General features: G+C 40.5%; 1 protein-coding gene across 4 annotated transcripts; it reads left to right on the top strand.

The window, feature by feature from the left end:
• Positions 1-2,501: 2,501 nt before the first annotated feature.
• LOC117561003 (rho-related BTB domain-containing protein 2-like) lies at positions 2,502-17,686 on the top strand. Of its 4 annotated transcripts, none has more exons than XM_034238162.1 (10): positions 2,502-2,795; positions 4,577-4,778; positions 4,974-5,077; positions 5,168-5,353; positions 5,443-6,383; positions 6,465-6,583; positions 7,273-7,423; positions 7,519-7,607; positions 13,521-13,626; positions 13,946-17,686. In XM_034238162.1, the coding sequence occupies exons 1-10, from the start codon at positions 2,734-2,736 to the stop codon at positions 14,149-14,151; spliced, it is 2,166 nt and encodes a 721-aa protein (XP_034094053.1). In that variant the 5' UTR covers positions 2,502-2,733; the 3' UTR covers positions 14,152-17,686. The 4 variants fall into 4 exon arrangements, with proteins under 4 accessions (XP_034094053.1, XP_034094054.1, XP_034094056.1 ...); XM_034238163.1 differs by lacking the exon at positions 2,502-2,795 and adding an exon at positions 2,896-2,991; XM_034238165.1 differs by lacking the exon at positions 2,502-2,795 and adding an exon at positions 3,008-3,572.
• Positions 17,687-17,794: the final 108 nt, after the last annotated feature.

Genomic DNA, 17,794 nt, shown 5'->3' with positions numbered 1-17,794 from the left:
GTCTCACTCCACGCTCACACTGTTCCATAGTCTCACTCCACGTTCACACTGTTCCATAGTCTCACTCCACGTTCACACTGTTCCATAGTCTCACTCCACGTTCACACTGTTCCATAGTCTCACTCCACGTTTCACACTGTTCCATAGTCTCACTCCACGTTCACACTGTTCCATAGTCTCACTCCACGTTCACACTGTTCCATAGTCTCACTCCACGTTCACACTGTTCCATAGTCTCACTCCACGTTCACACTGTTCCATAGTCTCACTCCACGTTCACACTGTTCCATAGTCTCACTCCACGTTCACACTGTTCCATAGTCTCACTCCACAGGCTGAGATACACAAAGTTCTTCTGGTTGTACGGACCCTATGAATTTCGAATTGAAATTGTCTCCTTGAACTATATCCCCCCACTCGTTGAGTGAATACTTTTTGGATGTTTCCTGGTAAAACGTTATTATTTGCTTCAAACATGATTTGTGCCGTTTGGAATTCTACCAGGTCTGTACATTTTAACAATTTTGACTGCAGGAACAATTTGTTAGTGTGATCAAGGTATTTGTGTATGGCTTTTTTTGTAGAATAGATACTGCATGTATAGAACTTTTGTAGTTATTGCCCCAGATTTCAGCACAGTAATTCAGATATGGTAAGACTATGTCTGAGACAACCATGACATAGAAATGTAACAAAATAGTTATCTGTAGATGCATTTTTTTAGAATGATGTTTGTGTTGTTTTAAGTTATTTCTCCCACAATAAAAGCAGTACAACTTTGACATACATGTGCTCTACAATTGGCAAGAATAAAGGTCAAATGTAATGTGACCCACTTGGTCCTGGGACAAAGACAGAAGGTGCAAACACTGGATTGCATTGTTCATATTTAATGGGAATGGCACAGTTCAGAGAAACACAAAGTAACAGAGTAAAGATGTATGTATTTTTGTAAACCAACTCAACGGAAATTCAGTTTACTGTATATTTAAATCCTTCATAAAACACATGATCTGAGGCTCTGAACACATCAGTACCTGTGAGTTGCCTTTCATTTATCACAAACCAAACCATGGCAGGTCCTTTATTTGCTGTGCATCCTGATGTTAAGTTATCACAGCAGTAATAGCTTTCTGCAAAGTGCTAAACGACTAAACTGACTGCCAACAAGAGCAATTGCTGCGTGTGTCAACGCTGTTATCAGCTATTCTATCATGAACACTGCAAATAATCGCCTTATAGCTTAAGTGTGATAACCATGACACATTTGAATCTAATGCACACTAAGTAGATTCAACTCAGGTACCAGTTCAATAATTGGAAAATGACATTGAGTTATTTTCAAACACACCTTTTCAGTATTGAGAACAAGTTTATTACCAAAACAGGAATTCAATGTAATTTAATCAGACTATAATACATCTGCAGTAGAACAAATGCTGCATTACAGGGATGATGATGTCTTATCTCTCATGTCTTGTCTGACAAAGATACTATGCAACTGTTGCATCATGGGAAGTATAGGATGAATTGTTTCTGGAGCTGGATCTACAGGAATTAGAAGTCATAATCTCTGCCTCTACTTGAATTATTACTATGCATTTAAACAAGTAGTTTGTTATATTTTCCACTAGAGTGCAGCACTCAATTGAGCAAATGAACTTAATAAAAGCAAATCCAAAATGGCACTTATACGTTTTAGACTTGTTTATTATCTAAATGTATGATTGTGAATAAGGTTTAGTTTTAAATGTATTAATGACTTAATACACATCAGAGGGACTGATTGGTATACAGCCAAAGGAGTAAAATTAGTACCAAGCAACAGCTCATCATTTATAAAAAACTCAACGGCTATGATGACTCATGCATCTTTATTTGTGCAGCACTGGATCCATTTAAATAGCTATGTGTCAGACATCGGATTCCTGTTATTGTTTTATTTATGTTTTTAAGAATTTGTGTCATGCAGCCTCCCCATGCCACACATGCAGCCATACTGTACTTGCAACACGCGCACACCACACACACACACACACACACACACACAACACCACACACACACACACACACACACACACACACACACACACACACACACACACACACACACACACACACACACACACACACACACACACACACACACACACACACACACACACACACACACACACACACACCTGAGTGATTTATTTCATCTTGCCCTCCTACTTTTCACATATTGATAAGTCTGTATAGTGCAGTACTGTGTTTTTCAACCCAGTATGAATCCATGAGGGGTGAATAATGTATATTTGATCACACTCAAAACATTACAAAAAATGCAAATGATTGTAGCCTATATTAGTTTTAAGAGGTAAACAAACAAAACAACACGTGGTGGAGGGAAAACAAGTCAACCCAGGCTACTGAGGGTCAGTGGAGCGAGATTTGTGTGACTTTAAAGTGGATCAGTGTTTTGTAATGAATGTTTTTTCCCAGCCGGTGCCTGTCTATTATTAGCTGTGGAGGCCTACAGTAAGTGGAGGTGGATCCAGGACGGCAGGGCTGCAGCTCTGCTTGGCACCGACAGGCTTCAGATCAGCGTTGTATTTTTAGGAATGCAATCGGACTTATCGCGCTGATCCAGGGGGAAGTTTGCTGGTCCCACCGCCTCTTTTTCAAGCCTGGTTTACCTTGTCTTTAAGATGAAGTTAAATACGAGCTGCAGACAGGTGCAAGCCGCATCCGATGGAGCCCTCCTTTTCATCTCGTTCATCGGCCAACCCGATGCCTCACTTCCTTATGTTGCGGTAAGAGGGACGCTTCACATTCCCTGCTAAAGGAAAACTGGGTTTATTTGGTATCTCTGTGGGGTTTTCTGCATGCAATGAACGCAGAGCCAGATAAACAGACTCAAGAGTCAGTGACGGGGTATTACATAAGGTGTAATGCAGCACAGCCTCATGACTAGTGTCTCGGTGGTGGTGGGACTGCTCGGTCCTTCTGGTAGGATATGCATTCTTTTATCATCTTTGCTGTGGATGATAACTGAGGCTGCAATATTATTTAATGATATTTTACTCTGGAGGATAGTGCTAAGGCGATGGGTTATTTTCAGTGTCTGACCGTATACAAAATGTTGAATTAATTCGGGAGTTGCGCAGTGTAGACGAACCGTAAAGGGCATATGAATGAGCAACATTAGAGGCGGTGTATCTCTATAATGTCATGCACGCCCAGCCTAAGGTCAGATGTTTTGTAAATAAATGCAGATGACTGCTCGCCTGCAGATTATGCAGTCAATGAATGGCTGATTTTATGAATGGCTGCATAATGACCGTCAGGCTGAAATCCTAGTAAACCGTAGTAATCTACAGGGCGTTGTATACAAGGAAAGGCTACATTAAAATAGTCTAAATACTGCAAGAAAGAAGACATATGATATCCTGATTTTCATCCTAGAGAGGAATCTGTAGTGTGCAGGTGACCAAAAGTGATGCTTCAGGGAGTGGGCCAGTTATTTCTTTACAGCAGGTCCTTTGGGGTGGAGGCAGGCACAGGAAGCATCTGACCTCATTCACAACAAGGTAACATTAACTGATAGTCTAAATATGAATGCCTCTATTGAAGCAAGCCTGTTATTCCCAGTGGAGGGAGACTTTCAAAGGGAAAGATGCTGGGACAAAACATAGATGGTGGTCTGACAGTTGAGCATGCATGTGTAGAGTAGAGATCTGGTCAATGATATGACATGACAGTGAACATAATTTGATGTTATGTGTGTTGTGGTGACTCATGTTGGATCTAAAATAAAGCAACAGCACTAGCATGACACTAGCCTATGAAACAGTTTTACAGTAACTGTCATGTTTGAGCTTTTTTGAGAAAAACGTCATGATCAGTGTGATGGAGTTTGATATAAACCGTGACACACAGAGACACAGGCTACAGTTCCCTTGGAAACCAGTCGTTCAGCTAAATCATCAGCAACAAAAATGAGTATGTTTACCTATTTCCTCCATTTCATTAAATGAAAGTGAGTTTATGAATGTCATATTTATTTAACTTAGGGGTTATGAATGATGGGTGAAGGTAAGGTTGTTTGGATTCTTGCGTAAGAACCATACACAGGGGAAGGTATTTTAGGCTTGCAGATGGTTGATGGGATTACATCAGCCTTTATTAACCCTCAGTGGACAAACCAAACAGTTTATTTATTTGAATTGGTTTGTTGTTTTAAAACTGAACATCGTTTCTTTTATATTTCAACTAAGATTAGGAAAAATGGCATATTATTTTTACACTATGGGGCGTGTTGCAACCATTATGGATCAAAAATGTGCCTTTTTTTTTTTAGCTTGTCCCTTTAAATTTTCTCTATATCAGCAGCCAGGACAGGGAACTTGTGAATGGGCTCTGGGAAGTCACGGGACCGTCCATTGATAGCTCTGCAGGCAGAAGGAGCGGAGCACATAAGGAGTAGACACAGTGTCTATTATCCTTATTGATCTATGTTCCTGTACTGTTCAGGACAATAGTTTAGGATTTTAGGTGCTGATGCGGCTTTCTGGCCTCCTTTGTGTTTGGACAGGTCCCAGCTGAAAGATTCTGATATGGACTATGAGAGGCCAAACGTTGAGACTATCAAGTGTGTTGTGGTGGGAGACAATGCAGTCGGAAAGACCCGCCTCATCTGCGCCCGGGCCTGCAATGCTACGCTGACTCAGTACCAGTTACTCGCTACACATGTGCCCACAGTATGGGCCATCGACCAGTACAGAGTATGCCAGGAGGTAAGTATGCAAAGTAATTACTCATAAGATTGCATGGATGTGCTTTTTCAGGATTCAAATCTCTGATTGCTCAACTAAACTAAATCTATAAAGGAATAAAATACTAAAGGCGCCTCATTTGCACATTAAGCTGTTAGCATTCACACCAGTGATTTACAGAGATTAAAAGTCCTTGAATGTGTAATCTCTAATTAGGTATTAGAGCGCTCCAGAGATGTGGTGGATGATGTCAGCGTGTCCCTTCGTCTCTGGGATACTTTTGGAGACCATCATAAGGACCGGCGTTTCGCTTACGGCAGGTGAGATATTGTGAAATTCCATGTTAATCTGCCACTAAGTGCTCTGGTGCTTCCTGAGTTTAGTGAATTTGTCCCGTGTCATTCCTTCAGGTCTGATGTGGTGGTATTGTGCTTCTCAATTGCCAACCCCAACTCTCTTTACCACGTGAAGACCATGTGGTACCCTGAGATCAAGCACTTCTGCCCCCGTGCTCCTGTCATCTTGGTGGGCTGTCAGCTGGACCTGCGCTATGCAGACCTGGACGCAGTGAACAGGGCACGGAGGCCTTTAGCTAGGTAGAGGGATTCATTTTTAAACAAGAGATTGTTTGAGGTCTACCCTTCTTAATGGCAGAATGGTATTTGATAAATGTTCTTGTTTTCAGACCCATTAAATCCAATGAGATTCTTGCTCCAGAGAGAGGCCGGGAGGTGGCCAAAGAGCTGGGAGTGCCATATTATGAAACCAGTGTTGTTGCTCAATTTGGAGTCAAGGACGTCTTTGATAATGCTATCCGAGCTGCGCTCATCTCGCGCCGACACCTGCAGTTTTGGAAATCCCACCTGAGAAATGTACAGCGGCCTCTCCTTCAGGCACCCTTCCTGCCACCGAAACCTCCCCCACCTATAATCACTGTGCCTCCTCCTCCCACAACCACAGAGGAGCATCCGGTCGGTCTCCTCGAGGACCCACACTGTGCTGACGTCATCCTGATCCTGCAGGAGCGACAGAAAATCTTTGCACACAAGATATACTTGTCGACATCGTCTTCAAAGTTCTATGACCTCTTTATCATGGACGCACATAGCGAGGAGACTGAAAGGCCCTCTCGTGGTCCTCTCTCCGGAAGAGAGCTGCTGATGCGTGCTGCTAGCTTTGATGTTTGCGAAAGTAGTGACGATGGAGACAGGGCCAACCTGAGGGCCTGCACTAGTGATGGGACGTTAAAAGATTTCGACGCAGGGCGACGGGGCAGACTCCTCTCTTCGTGGAGCCGAGCCTTCGCCAGCATCCAGGAGGAGGTGGTAGACGACCCCGTCTCATACAGCCCCAGGCCCATAACTGTGGTGCACATGGACCAGTCCATGCAGCTCGGGCCTTTCCGAGCAGTGCTTCGCTACCTGTACACAGGTCAGCTGGACGAGAATGAGAAGGAGCTAATGCACATTGCACACATTGCTGAGCTGCTGGAGGTCTTTGACCTGCGGATGATGGTGGCAAACATACTAAACAATGAAGCCTTCATGAACCAAGAAATCACCAAAGCCTTCCATGTACGGCGCACAAACAGAGTCAAAGAGTGCTTGGCCAAAGGGACCTTTTCTGGTGAGTGGAAATATTTAACACTTATTTGTTTAGCCTAAAATAGAACACAGGTGTTATCTTTGTCTCATCTCTTTATTACAGATGTAGTATTCAAGTTAGATGATGGGACCATCAAGGCCCACAAACCTTTGCTCATCTCTAGTTGTGATTGGATGGCAGCTATGTTTGGTGGGCCTTTTGTGGAGAGCTGCACAAAAGAGGTAAGTCAACATGTATCACTTTGTTCAGCTGTGAAAAAAGACAAACAGAACTAGAGTACAGACCAAAGTGAGTACTGGATAGAAAATGTGTCCATGTTTCTTGTAATTTTCCATGGCATTCTTATTGCAAGTCGATTTATAAAGTTGAAGCATGTAAATGTAATTATTTCTTGATTGGCAAAACGCAGCAGTCCAGCAGCGATCATTACTGACCCATGAAGAGCACCTGTGATGTATTTGGTCTGTTTACAAAATGTAATTCAATTAGAGGATTGCAAGTCTGATGTAATACAATTAAGTCAGCAAACATGTTGTTGTTCTGTCCGCTCAGTTTGTCTACCTAGCATAAAATAATACTACGAAAATATTACACTTACTTTTGCAGATAGTTAAGACACGTTCATTTCAAATGATCAAAAATCATATGGTTCCTAAAACCTTTTTTTCATTTTCAACCAATACTGTATGTAAACACAATATGTTTTTCTTTCTTTATTCGTGGCTATTCTAACTGCTCATGCATTAAAAAATGAACCAAGATTTTGTAAATAACTATATTTTGTTATATATATTACTATTACATTATATAAATATAAGAGTGTAAACTAGATTTATTCTCTGTTACCTATTAAATGCAAAATACAGTGAAATGCTCGGTCATGAATGGGTCACATGTTCCTGTTTCTAAGGTGCTGTTTCCAAACACAACTCGCAGCTGTATGAGGGCCGTGCTGGAGTATCTCTATACGGGGCGGTTTTGTTCTCGGACTGACTTGGATGCAATGGAGCTCATTGTTCTCGCCAATCGTCTTTGCCTCCCCCACCTGGTTGCACTTACAGGTAGTACATTTGATATAGTTATTACCCTCAGGGTTGTATTACACAAAGCCATTGTGGTAATGCATACAGTGACCAGCCTTTTATGTTTCTTTCAGAGCTCTACACAGTTACAGTCTTGACAGAGGCTGGGATGATTGGGGCTGACATTGATGGAGACGTGCTGGTGTACTTGGACATGGCCCAGGTAGTGTGACCTGTCAATCAGCAGGAAACAAGGCTCCACTTAAAGCGCTTATATAATTATTTGGCCAATTGGGATTTGATTCACGGGCATTTCTCAGAAAGAGCTGCGCTGAAGGTTGGCATAATGTTTACTCCTTAAAGGTGGAGCCAAAAAAGCTATGTTTCTCAGAGTGCAAGTCAGCTCTCAGGCAGAATGAATGGGACAGGATCTTTGGGCCAGTGGGCATTTTGGATATACCGAGTCAGGCTCAGCACTGAATGATTCATTTAATCATTCAGCTGTATTTTATCTTTAGCTTCAGCATTTCAGTGTCATATGCAAGGCTAGATTATCATCTGTGCAAAGATGCTCAGGAGCCACATGTTCATTTGATTAATCTGGTAATATGCACCACTAAAGCACAAACATTACATACAATTGAAGAAGGTGTTTTTTGTGCACTGCATTTCTATCTAATCTTGAAGCATTGTCTTATAGAAGAACCATATATGTACTCATATGGCATACTTATTCTAGCATGCTCAAATTAGCATGCTAATGTTAGTATGAAGGTTAAAGTCAGGGTTGCCAACTCTCACGCATCTGGCGTGTGACACACGCTTTCACTCTCAATCTCACGCTCTCACGCTGCCCAAACTATTCTCACGCCAAAAACAAGAATTCCGAAGACTAGAAACGGTTTTGAAAACTTTTGTCAGGTAGTGATCGTCTTCTCAATAGAACATCTTTGATAATGTCTTCTGGCCAATCAGAATCAAGATAACGGCGTGGTGTTGTTCCAGGAAGTCCCGACGGAGAATACTTTTGCTGTAGTACATCTCTATAGACTATATACATCGATACAACATTACGTGTTGATAGAAATCAACACGTAATGAAATAAGACCCCACGGTTTGATGATTGATAGGTGCAGGGACGTGCACAGGTACGGGCTAATGTTGCCAGGGCAACGGCCCGTTTGGCCTTTTTGGCTGACCTGCCCCTCTGGAAAGAGCGAGAGTTTATTTTTATTTTTTCTGTTGTGGCCGAATCAACATGATCGAGGATCTCATTGTTTGACCTTAAGGGATATAGGCCTACACTGTGGCCCTAAAGCAACTGCTCCATTATCTGTATCAAATGCAGACATTGATGCCACCAAATGTCAAAAATAAAAATAGAAAGTAGGCCTACTACAAATAAACTGGAATTCATTTACATCTTAAATTATGAATATATATATATACACAAAAAAAAGGTTTACAAATATCCAACCTTCAAATTGCTTTTTTAAATCAACACTGCTCTGCACACTTGCTAAAGAACATTTGTCTGGAAATCTCAATTCATTTGTAGGGCTGCATGAGTATGGCCAAAAGTATGGGAGTAAATCTCACTGTAAACTATTTAATCATCACCAAATTCTGTGTTATTATGACCGATCATAACTCAGCTTTATGCAGACATATTTAGCATGGTGTACAGGGCCGCTTCTTGGCATAGGCGACATAGGCGGTCGCCTAGGGCGCCAGATCTGGGGGGGGGCGCTGCGCTGGCAGCTCTGGGAGGGAAAAAAACATTTTTACTGTTTGCGCTCATCCTAATTTTCGGCCTTGATGTAACAACATTCATAATTAAGTCAAGGTAACACCCTTTTCACCCCGGTTACACTTTTCATTTGCCCTGTACGATGGACGCTTTAAGTGATGAAAGTGGGGGGTGTTGGCTTATCAGGCGTCCGCAGCTCACAGCCAAAGTGGGTGTGGGATCGAGCGAGAGAGATAAATGCAATTTATGTAAACAAATATTTCCAAGGCACTCTTTTATAATTATTGGGGTAAACAGGTTTGAAATCATTTCAATGTATACTATAGGACAGAAAACCAAACATATCGTTTAAAACTTGAGATACAAAAATATGCATAAATAAACGTTAACTAGGTAAAATAAGATATGAATGAACAACAACAATAAAATAAGTTGCATTTATTTGCTATTGGCTATGGTAGGTTATTGGTTATGTTCACATACTTATTTGATTATTAAAATGTAAACCAATCTTTTTCATATGGGTGTTTAGAGTTGTACCCCATAGGTCAGGTCTCTAGTAATGTGTGCTCAAAGTGCACCCGATTGAAGCATTTTACTTAAAATGTTCAAACATTTCTTCCTGGGGGGGCATACCCCCGGTCCCCCCTAGAGGATGTGACGTCCACACCCCAATTCAAACATGTTCATACAATACCGAATACATTTGAAGCCTTTTTGATGTATATTACCAACATGTCAATACGTTTCTGTTTTTGTAGTATATTGGTCTTTTGTAGAGATTTTTCATTTATTCTTTATATATTCTATTGTGTATTCCTTGGGTACTTTTAGCTTTTCTATTGTATGATTGAAGTAAATGTGGGAAGCGTTTAACAACAGCCATTTACTTCAAAGATAGTTCGCAATGTTATTCTTATTTTTGTTAATCCTGGAAGAATGCCAGAAAAAAAGACATTTTCTTCAAGAATAAAAAAAAACATGACATTAGTAATTGTGAAAACAAATTAAATAAGTTGTTAGGTTAAGTCAGGGCCGGTTTTTGGCATAGGCGACATAGGTGGTCGCCTAGGGCGCCAGATCTGGGGGGGGGGGCGCTGCGCTGGCAGCTCTGGGAGGGAAAAAAACATTTTGACTGTTTGCGCTCATCCTAATTTTCGGCCTTGATGTAACAGCATTCATAATTAAGTCAAGGTAACACCCTTTTCACCCCGGGTTACACTTTTCATTTGCCCTGTACGATGGGCGCTGTAATTGATGAAAGTGGGGGGTGTTGGCTTATCAGGCGTCCGCAGCTCACAGCCAAAGTGGGTGTGGGATCGAGCGAGTGAGATAAATGCAATTTATGTAAACACATATTTCCAAGGCACTCTTTTATAATTATTGGGGTAAACAGGTTTGAAATCATTTCAATGTATACTATAGGACAGTAAACCAAAAATATTGTTTTAAAACTTGAGAGATACAAAAATATGCATAAATAAATGTTAACTAGGTCAAATAAGATATGAATGAACAACAAAAATAAAATAAGTTGCATTTATTTGCTATTGGTTATGTTCACATACTTATTTGATTATTAAAATGTAAACCAATCTTTTTCATATGGGTGTTTTACGGCCCGTCCACACAGCAGCGTGCGTTGAAAGCTTCACCATTCACTTTGAATGGGGTGACGTCACTTTGCTGGCGTGGCTCGCTGCAAAAGTTGAGCAATGTTCAAGTTTTGAAGCCACGGCAGAAGCGTCAGCCAATCGAATCATATGCCAGTACAAGCTCTAGCCAATCAAACCGCTGCTTGTATGTCAGGGGCGGGAGATTCATGTGATTGGTTGTTGGTCGAGTTTCAGACACGCCCGCCGGCAAGCTTCAACGCACGCCGCTGTGTGGACGGGCCGTTAGAGTTGTACCCCCTAGATCAGGTCTCTAGTAATGTGTGCTCTAAGTGCACCAGATTGAAGAATTTTACTTTAAATGTTCAAACATTTCTTCCCGGGGGGGCATACCCCCGGACCCCCCGGCCTAGAGGATGTGATGTCCTCACCCCAATTAAAACATGTTCATATAATACTGAATACATTTGAAGCCTTTGATGTATATGACTTATGTCAATACATTTCTGTTTTTGTAGTGCATTGGTCTTTTGTAGAGATTTTTCATTTACTTTTTATATATTCTATTGTGTATTCCTTGGATACTTTTATTTGTTCTACTGAACGATTTTCTGGCAGGGGGGGGGGCGCCAGCTAAAATCTCGCCTAGGGCAACAAATTGGTTAGAACCGGCCCTGATGGTGTAGGAAACGGGCTCCGTGTTACAAGACGGGTCGGGGGTTTGGCGGTACCACTGCAGACTCTCTGCACACACACACACACTGCTGCAGACTCTCTGCACGAAGGAGCCACGGTGCTGCAGCTCCTGATCGGAGCAGAGACATACGTTCACTAAGCGGAAAAACGATATCCTGTCACAGAGATCTGCTATTTTAAATTTTAAAGTCAACACATATCGACCCTAAATAAAGTCTATATTAAGAACGAGAGATGTTTTGACATTATGGCTTAAACAAATGAGCGAGGGCGATGACGTCAGAGCATCGTCCTATGTGCCGGGGCTGAGCCCCGGACAGCCCTGGACAGCCCCGGCCCAATTTAACCCCTGGTTAGAGGCCCTATTTTATCAGTATGTCTGGACTGCACAGCAGTTACAATAGTCAAACTACATTAGAACAGAATTGTCCCCATTTTGTCTTTAATAGTTACTAACATTAGATATTTTAATGAGATATGGACCGCAAAACAAAAAATGTCCCTGATTTTCATTTTTGAAATTAAGTAGTCGCCTTAGCTTATTTTGTTATAAGATGTGAATTACTGTTCAATTTAGTTGATGTAATAATCATTTGGTTTATTTTACATTAAAAAAAGGTCTTATGTTTTTCCGCTTAGTGAACGGGAGGCCCTTTTTCCAGTTTAGAGCAATAGCCCCTCCAAATGTCTGTGCACGTCCCTGGATAGGTGTGTGGGCTGTCTTTCATTTTGACACAAAGAACAATGGGGCCTATCCACCCTTATCCACAATGTAAAGTAATTCACACAGCCTCTTCCCTCTTCTCTCTGTGAGGAGCAGCAGGTTCAGCTTTCAGAACAAAGTAACACAAAACTAAAATGGCATTACTTTTTAAAATATGTCGTGTAGTAATAGATTTATTTATGTTTCTTCTCAAGAGAGTAGGCTACCAGAATGTGTATTTTATGTTAGTAACCTATTTCAAAACTAAAACAAAAAAAATCTCCTGGGGGAGAATCCCCCCAGACCACCCTGCAGGGGTTGGGTTTTCAGCATGTCAACTCTTTCACCTGTGGAGAGATTGCAGGATTGGCTCCAGGTCGCCCTTTTTATTTACTACAAGACAACTGTGCCTTTTTATTTCATACAGTTCAATTTGGATTGAGACAGGGAAATAATCTAAACCTCACGCGTGGCGTTTCACTGTCAAGGGGAGCGTGTATGTAATTACATTGCAAATACTGACATGAGCCCCACCACTGTATGGGTTAGCCCTACCATAGATTACCCAACAAAAATACTCTCTCGCAACTGCCGACCCGTATTGCGCATGCTCAGATCTAAGAACCAGTAGAAATTATAAAAATGTTAAAGTCTGCTGCTTATTGTTCTACTAGGCCAAAATAGAGTCAAAGAGTATATGAGAGTGAGAGTGTGTTAATTAACATATTTGGCAGTTTGGAGTAAGTCTGTAGATTTGTTTGTGTGTGTGTTTCATGTGTAGGCCTCTCACGATAATTAATTGTGTTGGATACATTTTCCCGGAAATTATTGCGATAAACGATAATATTGTCGGCACCGTTGTATGACCATTTTAGACCACTGACATAACGATAATATATAATAATAATTCAAGTACATCCTTTCAAACTGCTAGTCACATCCTCATGTAAATGGCAATTTATCGAGTTCATTTTTATTTATCGTACGATACGTCAATGCATTGCTTATCGCGACAGGCACACAATAAAACAGTGGAAACAAACATGTGTTTGACTTTCATTAGTGAATGAAACTTTGTGCCTTTTATAGTCTGTGTCCAATATTGTGTATTTGTATATATTGTATATATATCCTATATATAGGCTATGCTAAGGTCCTGCTGCTGACACGATAGCAGTCATTTCGTGCGCATATGTAATTAAACCCATGATATCAAAATCTCACTCCAGCCAGGTACCCAAAGTTGGCAACCCTGTTAAAGTATAGGTGAAACTCCAGTGCAGCAATACCTGAAATGTATTAAATACAGCTAACAAAGACCATCTTAAATGTACAGATACATAAATGAATAATAATAATTGGTATGTTGACAGTTCCACGGCGCCCAACAGCTCACTGGCTGGTGTCTTCACCACATCTGCACCAACTACAACAGTGTCTGTCGCAAGTTTCCCCGAGAGATGAAGTCCAAGTCTACAGGTAACATGCATGTAATCTGGCAACACACATTTAGATTACATTTTGACCCTCAGGTCTACTTATAGTATATGAGTTTTTAGGTTAAAAAATATTTGTATAAATGTATACACTGTATAAATGTATCCTCTGTAATGCCTTTCTAGCAAAATTGTTGTTGTAAGATGTATGCAAATATCAATAAGATCTATGCTATATGTGCTGCAATTAGTTTTCTTGACAATGTTGGACTAACCATTGTGGTAAATGCGATATTGAAAATGGGCAATTGAAATGCCTAGATATCTTTTTGAGATTCCTAAGACAGTGTATTCTGATGCAGACAACCAAGAGTATTTTGAGAAACATCGCTGGCCACCAGTGTGGTTCCTGAAAGAGGACGACCACTACCAAAGAGCCCGCAAAGAGCGCGACAAGGAGGACTACCTGTACCAGAGACGGCAGTGTAAACGCAAGTGGCTCTTCTGGAACGTTCCTTCCTCTCCTAACTCACACTCTCCTTCTTCTGGCTCCTCCGCTGTCATCTGACCACGTGGGTAAGGCCAGGTCCACTCTGAAGTACATCAGTGTGGATGCGGGTTGTAAAAGTATTAATAGAAGATAAGCACTGCTGGCTAGCTACGCCCCAATTATTCAGGCACTCAGGCTCTCCTCCCGTTTGTTTGCCGCTGCAGTCAAACAGCACTCCTCCCGATCTGCAAGGTCAGCCCAATCTAGTGGTGAAAGTAAGAGTTTTGTTCCTTTAGATTTTTAGACTCGGTGATATGAATCTTGTTGACAAATGGCACAGTGTAACTGGCGTAAATACTAACTCATACTGACTGTTCCACCACCTGAGATTTACGTTTGAAAACAGGACTCTGGTGGCACAGAACTTTCCACAGATGTTCATAACCATGTTCAACCAACCTGAACTGATAACTAAGTGCTGCCTATCAGCTGCAACAACCAGCAAACCAACACAGAACTCCTCCGTCTCAGAGATATAAGACTTTGCCCTTAAGTGTTTGTACAATCTACCAAACTATGTGTATAGTATGATCTTACCAACAGGATGTAAGGATAGTATGGTCTGACAGGAATGAATTATTGAAGTCATTCACTCTAACCATGCTGATTATGACCGTGTAAGCATAAAGGAAAAATACTGGCAAGCTGCTCCTGTTCATTTGTGTACAGTCATTGTATTTGATTTTTGTGCACGGCTTGCACAGCTTAAAATGCGGTGAATATAGATCAGCATTCACGTATTGTGATCTTGGGATTTGTGGCTTCTTGTCAAACAAAGAGGCTTTAGTTTACATGAAAGATTCAGTGTCCTGAGACACAAGAGATCCCGAATCAAGCAAGCATAGGTCATTTCTGTAAAATGCCAGCAATTACAGACCAGGTCGCTATTATTTCCTATGCTTGCTGCTGCTTTCTAGCACACATTTCCTCGGTTTCACATTGAATGATTCCATCAGCTTGATCACTGTCATACTGGAAAGCAACACATAATGCATTTCTGGGCTAATGGCAGCATTTCCGGAGCTGAAAACACCACATGTTCATCGTGTACATCATCCCTCTGTGATGGTGTGTATGACATGTCACTGCTGGTGATTTGGCTTTTGGAGATTTCCTTTCTTAGTGGATCAGAGGATGCCCGCTGAATGCCTGCAGTTGGCTGTGTCAGACTTGTGCATGCAGGAGGCTTCCTCATGGCATGGTGCAGTAATCCACACCCCAAGCACTTTGTCCGACTCTTCTCCACAGAGACACACACAAGAACCTCCAGTGGCAGCATCCTGGTGAACGGCACCTAAAGACAGTATGGTGACATGACACACTGCTGCAAATTTAAAAAAGGGAACTTGGGAGGATACCAAAACATGATATTTAAAATGTTTAAAAAAAGAGGTTGTGAAGAGTTTGAAAACAAATCATGTTTCTTGACCTGCTTGGCACACCTCACAGTGCGTGTTCAAGATTGTCATCTACTGTTGATTATACCTGATTGGAGGATGGTCTGCAGTGTTAAGCATAGTGCTCAGTGATGAGTAGTATTGTAAATTGTACAACATATTAGACCAACTGCAAGTAACTTGCATAACTCAAATGTGCTGTTATTTAATATTGTGCACTGCAGGCAGTGAGCAAAATTGTACAGTATTACTGAGTTATACATATACTAAATATAGACTTGACTTGCATTCAGTTACTGTGCAGCTACAAACGGTTGCTGAAAATAAGTGGATTCCCATTGTGCTGACTTCCTGATACATCTGTTATATAAAGTAAACTAGGATTACAGTGAAAAATTGAAAAAAAGTAGAACAAATGTATGATATAAAGACTTACGGCACATCCATAAAACATGCCATTGTTATTAAAAGCAAAAGAGTATATTCTGATGGCAGCATATATTAAAGAAAGGTTAGCTTTAATCCTGCATATGATTGGTTAGACTTCTCCATACAGTTTTTGACTATACCAAAATGTAGAGCCCAACAAAGAGTTTAAAATGATTCAGTGTTAAGAATCAATTCATAAAATATATTTATTCCCTAATAACTACACTGCATGAACAAGGCTCGCCAAAATAGATGAAGTGTATTCCTTGTCATTTAAAGAGTAAGATATAGAGTAGTGGTGTTAGTGCTCTAAGCAGTAGCTTTAAATTGTTCTCAATTACATTTACTGTTGTCTAGCTAATTAAATATAAGAGCTGTCATTTTAAACATCTGGATTGATTAAATATTTTTGGCACACATGGTCAGACATTAGAGTGAAGGGTGAACTTAATTTAGAGCCAGCTTTCTAATTAAGAATGTTTTAATTGTCTTATGATAAAAATGTCACACAAAATACACTTTATTTGTCTATGTTTAACAGCAGGAGGGTCTATATATTGTTATAATTTGCTGCTGTAAGTGATACATTTCATAAACATGCATTTCATTCCTCAGTGCATTGCATTTCTTAATGAGTCTTCTGCTGATGTTTAGCATCAACGACACCTCATGCCTTAATGTACAGTGTAGTGTATGGTATTGAATGTAAAGTAGTGTTACTTTGAGAGTGTTACTTTGTCCTCTGTGTTCAGTTACCAGGGTGCTCTCTAGGTTGTATGTGTGTACCTGTAAATGTACATAATCCATCATTTGGATGTAAAAGGAATCGATGTACGATCAATTCGATGAGTGTGCTTTACTTTGAACACTGCGGAGGGTTTATGTCCTTTTTTAAACACCAAACTAATGTAACACTCTGACCATGAAGGCAACACTAGACTGACATAATGACAAACCATTAATGTGTGACATTACCCACGAAATGTTTGCAGGGATTTCCAATCTGTTACATTATTTTAACTTTGCTTTATGCTAATGATCTCCAACTTTGGGGTCTGCATAATTACAAACTGCTTGGACAGGGTGGTCATTGGAAATTAGATTGTCACTCAAACATGTAAATAGCAAATGTGTGATGACTTGCAATTCAACTTTGGCCTAGCAATTGATATAAGCTATTGCATAGTTTAACATATAATGTTTTTTGTACTATGCATACTGAAATGACTTTGAAATTACAAACTTGCACTGCTTTGTAGCACCAGGTTCTACTCAAATTGCATTAGATGGTATAGCAACATCATTATTAGATATGTAGACAACATCAGGTAAAAAAAATTAGATCGTAAATTACAAAGAAGTTGTCACTGGGGTCCTTTTCCATGTTTGGGTGCTAATTTCACCGCTGCAAAGAAGCACAAACCAAAGGGAGCTTTAGCAGCACCAGGAATATATTAAATATGCTGCACAATCACTACTGCATAGTTTAAGAGGCCTTGTTCAGAAATGGTTGAAAATTAAATTAAAAAACATACGATAAATCAAAAGAAAAAAACTTGAATGTTTTCTCAGTGTTCAAAGCCTGGATGACGTTTTCCTTAGTCGTCAGGTATCTTTGTTCTCAAGAGCTGTTTTTATTGTTTAGAAGCTGTAAATCTGAGATTCTGTAGCATGTGTTCTTGAAAATGTGTAAATAATATTTACTAAATAAAAAGAAGCAACGTGTGCATTTGCGTCAGTCTTTTTAAAAGCCCTTTCAGCAGTGGTGTAAAAAACAAAGGAGATTTACTCAAGTAGCCTACTGTACTTAAGTACATTTTGAGTAGCCTACTTGT

The sequence above is a fragment of the Gymnodraco acuticeps genome, unplaced genomic scaffold (assembly GCF_902827175.1).
Source record: "Gymnodraco acuticeps unplaced genomic scaffold, fGymAcu1.1, whole genome shotgun sequence".
Lineage (NCBI taxonomy): Eukaryota > Metazoa > Chordata > Actinopteri > Perciformes > Bathydraconidae > Gymnodraco > Gymnodraco acuticeps.
This window is presented reverse-complemented; position numbering and strand designations above follow the sequence as displayed.

What these genes read in the sequence shown, in the direction of transcription:
- LOC117561003 (XM_034238162.1), top strand. Translation starts at nt 2,734, where the DNA reads ATGGAGCCCTCCTTTTCATCTCGTTCATCGGCCAACCCGATGCCTCAC. An exon ending in CGGCGTTTCGCTTACGGCAG is followed by an intron (nt 5,078 to 5,167) that starts GTGAGATATTGT and finishes TCATTCCTTCAG; the next exon opens with GTCTGATGTGGTGGTATTGT. An exon ending in TGGAGAGCTGCACAAAAGAG is followed by an intron (nt 6,584 to 7,272) that starts GTAAGTCAACAT and finishes CCTGTTTCTAAG; the next exon opens with GTGCTGTTTCCAAACACAAC.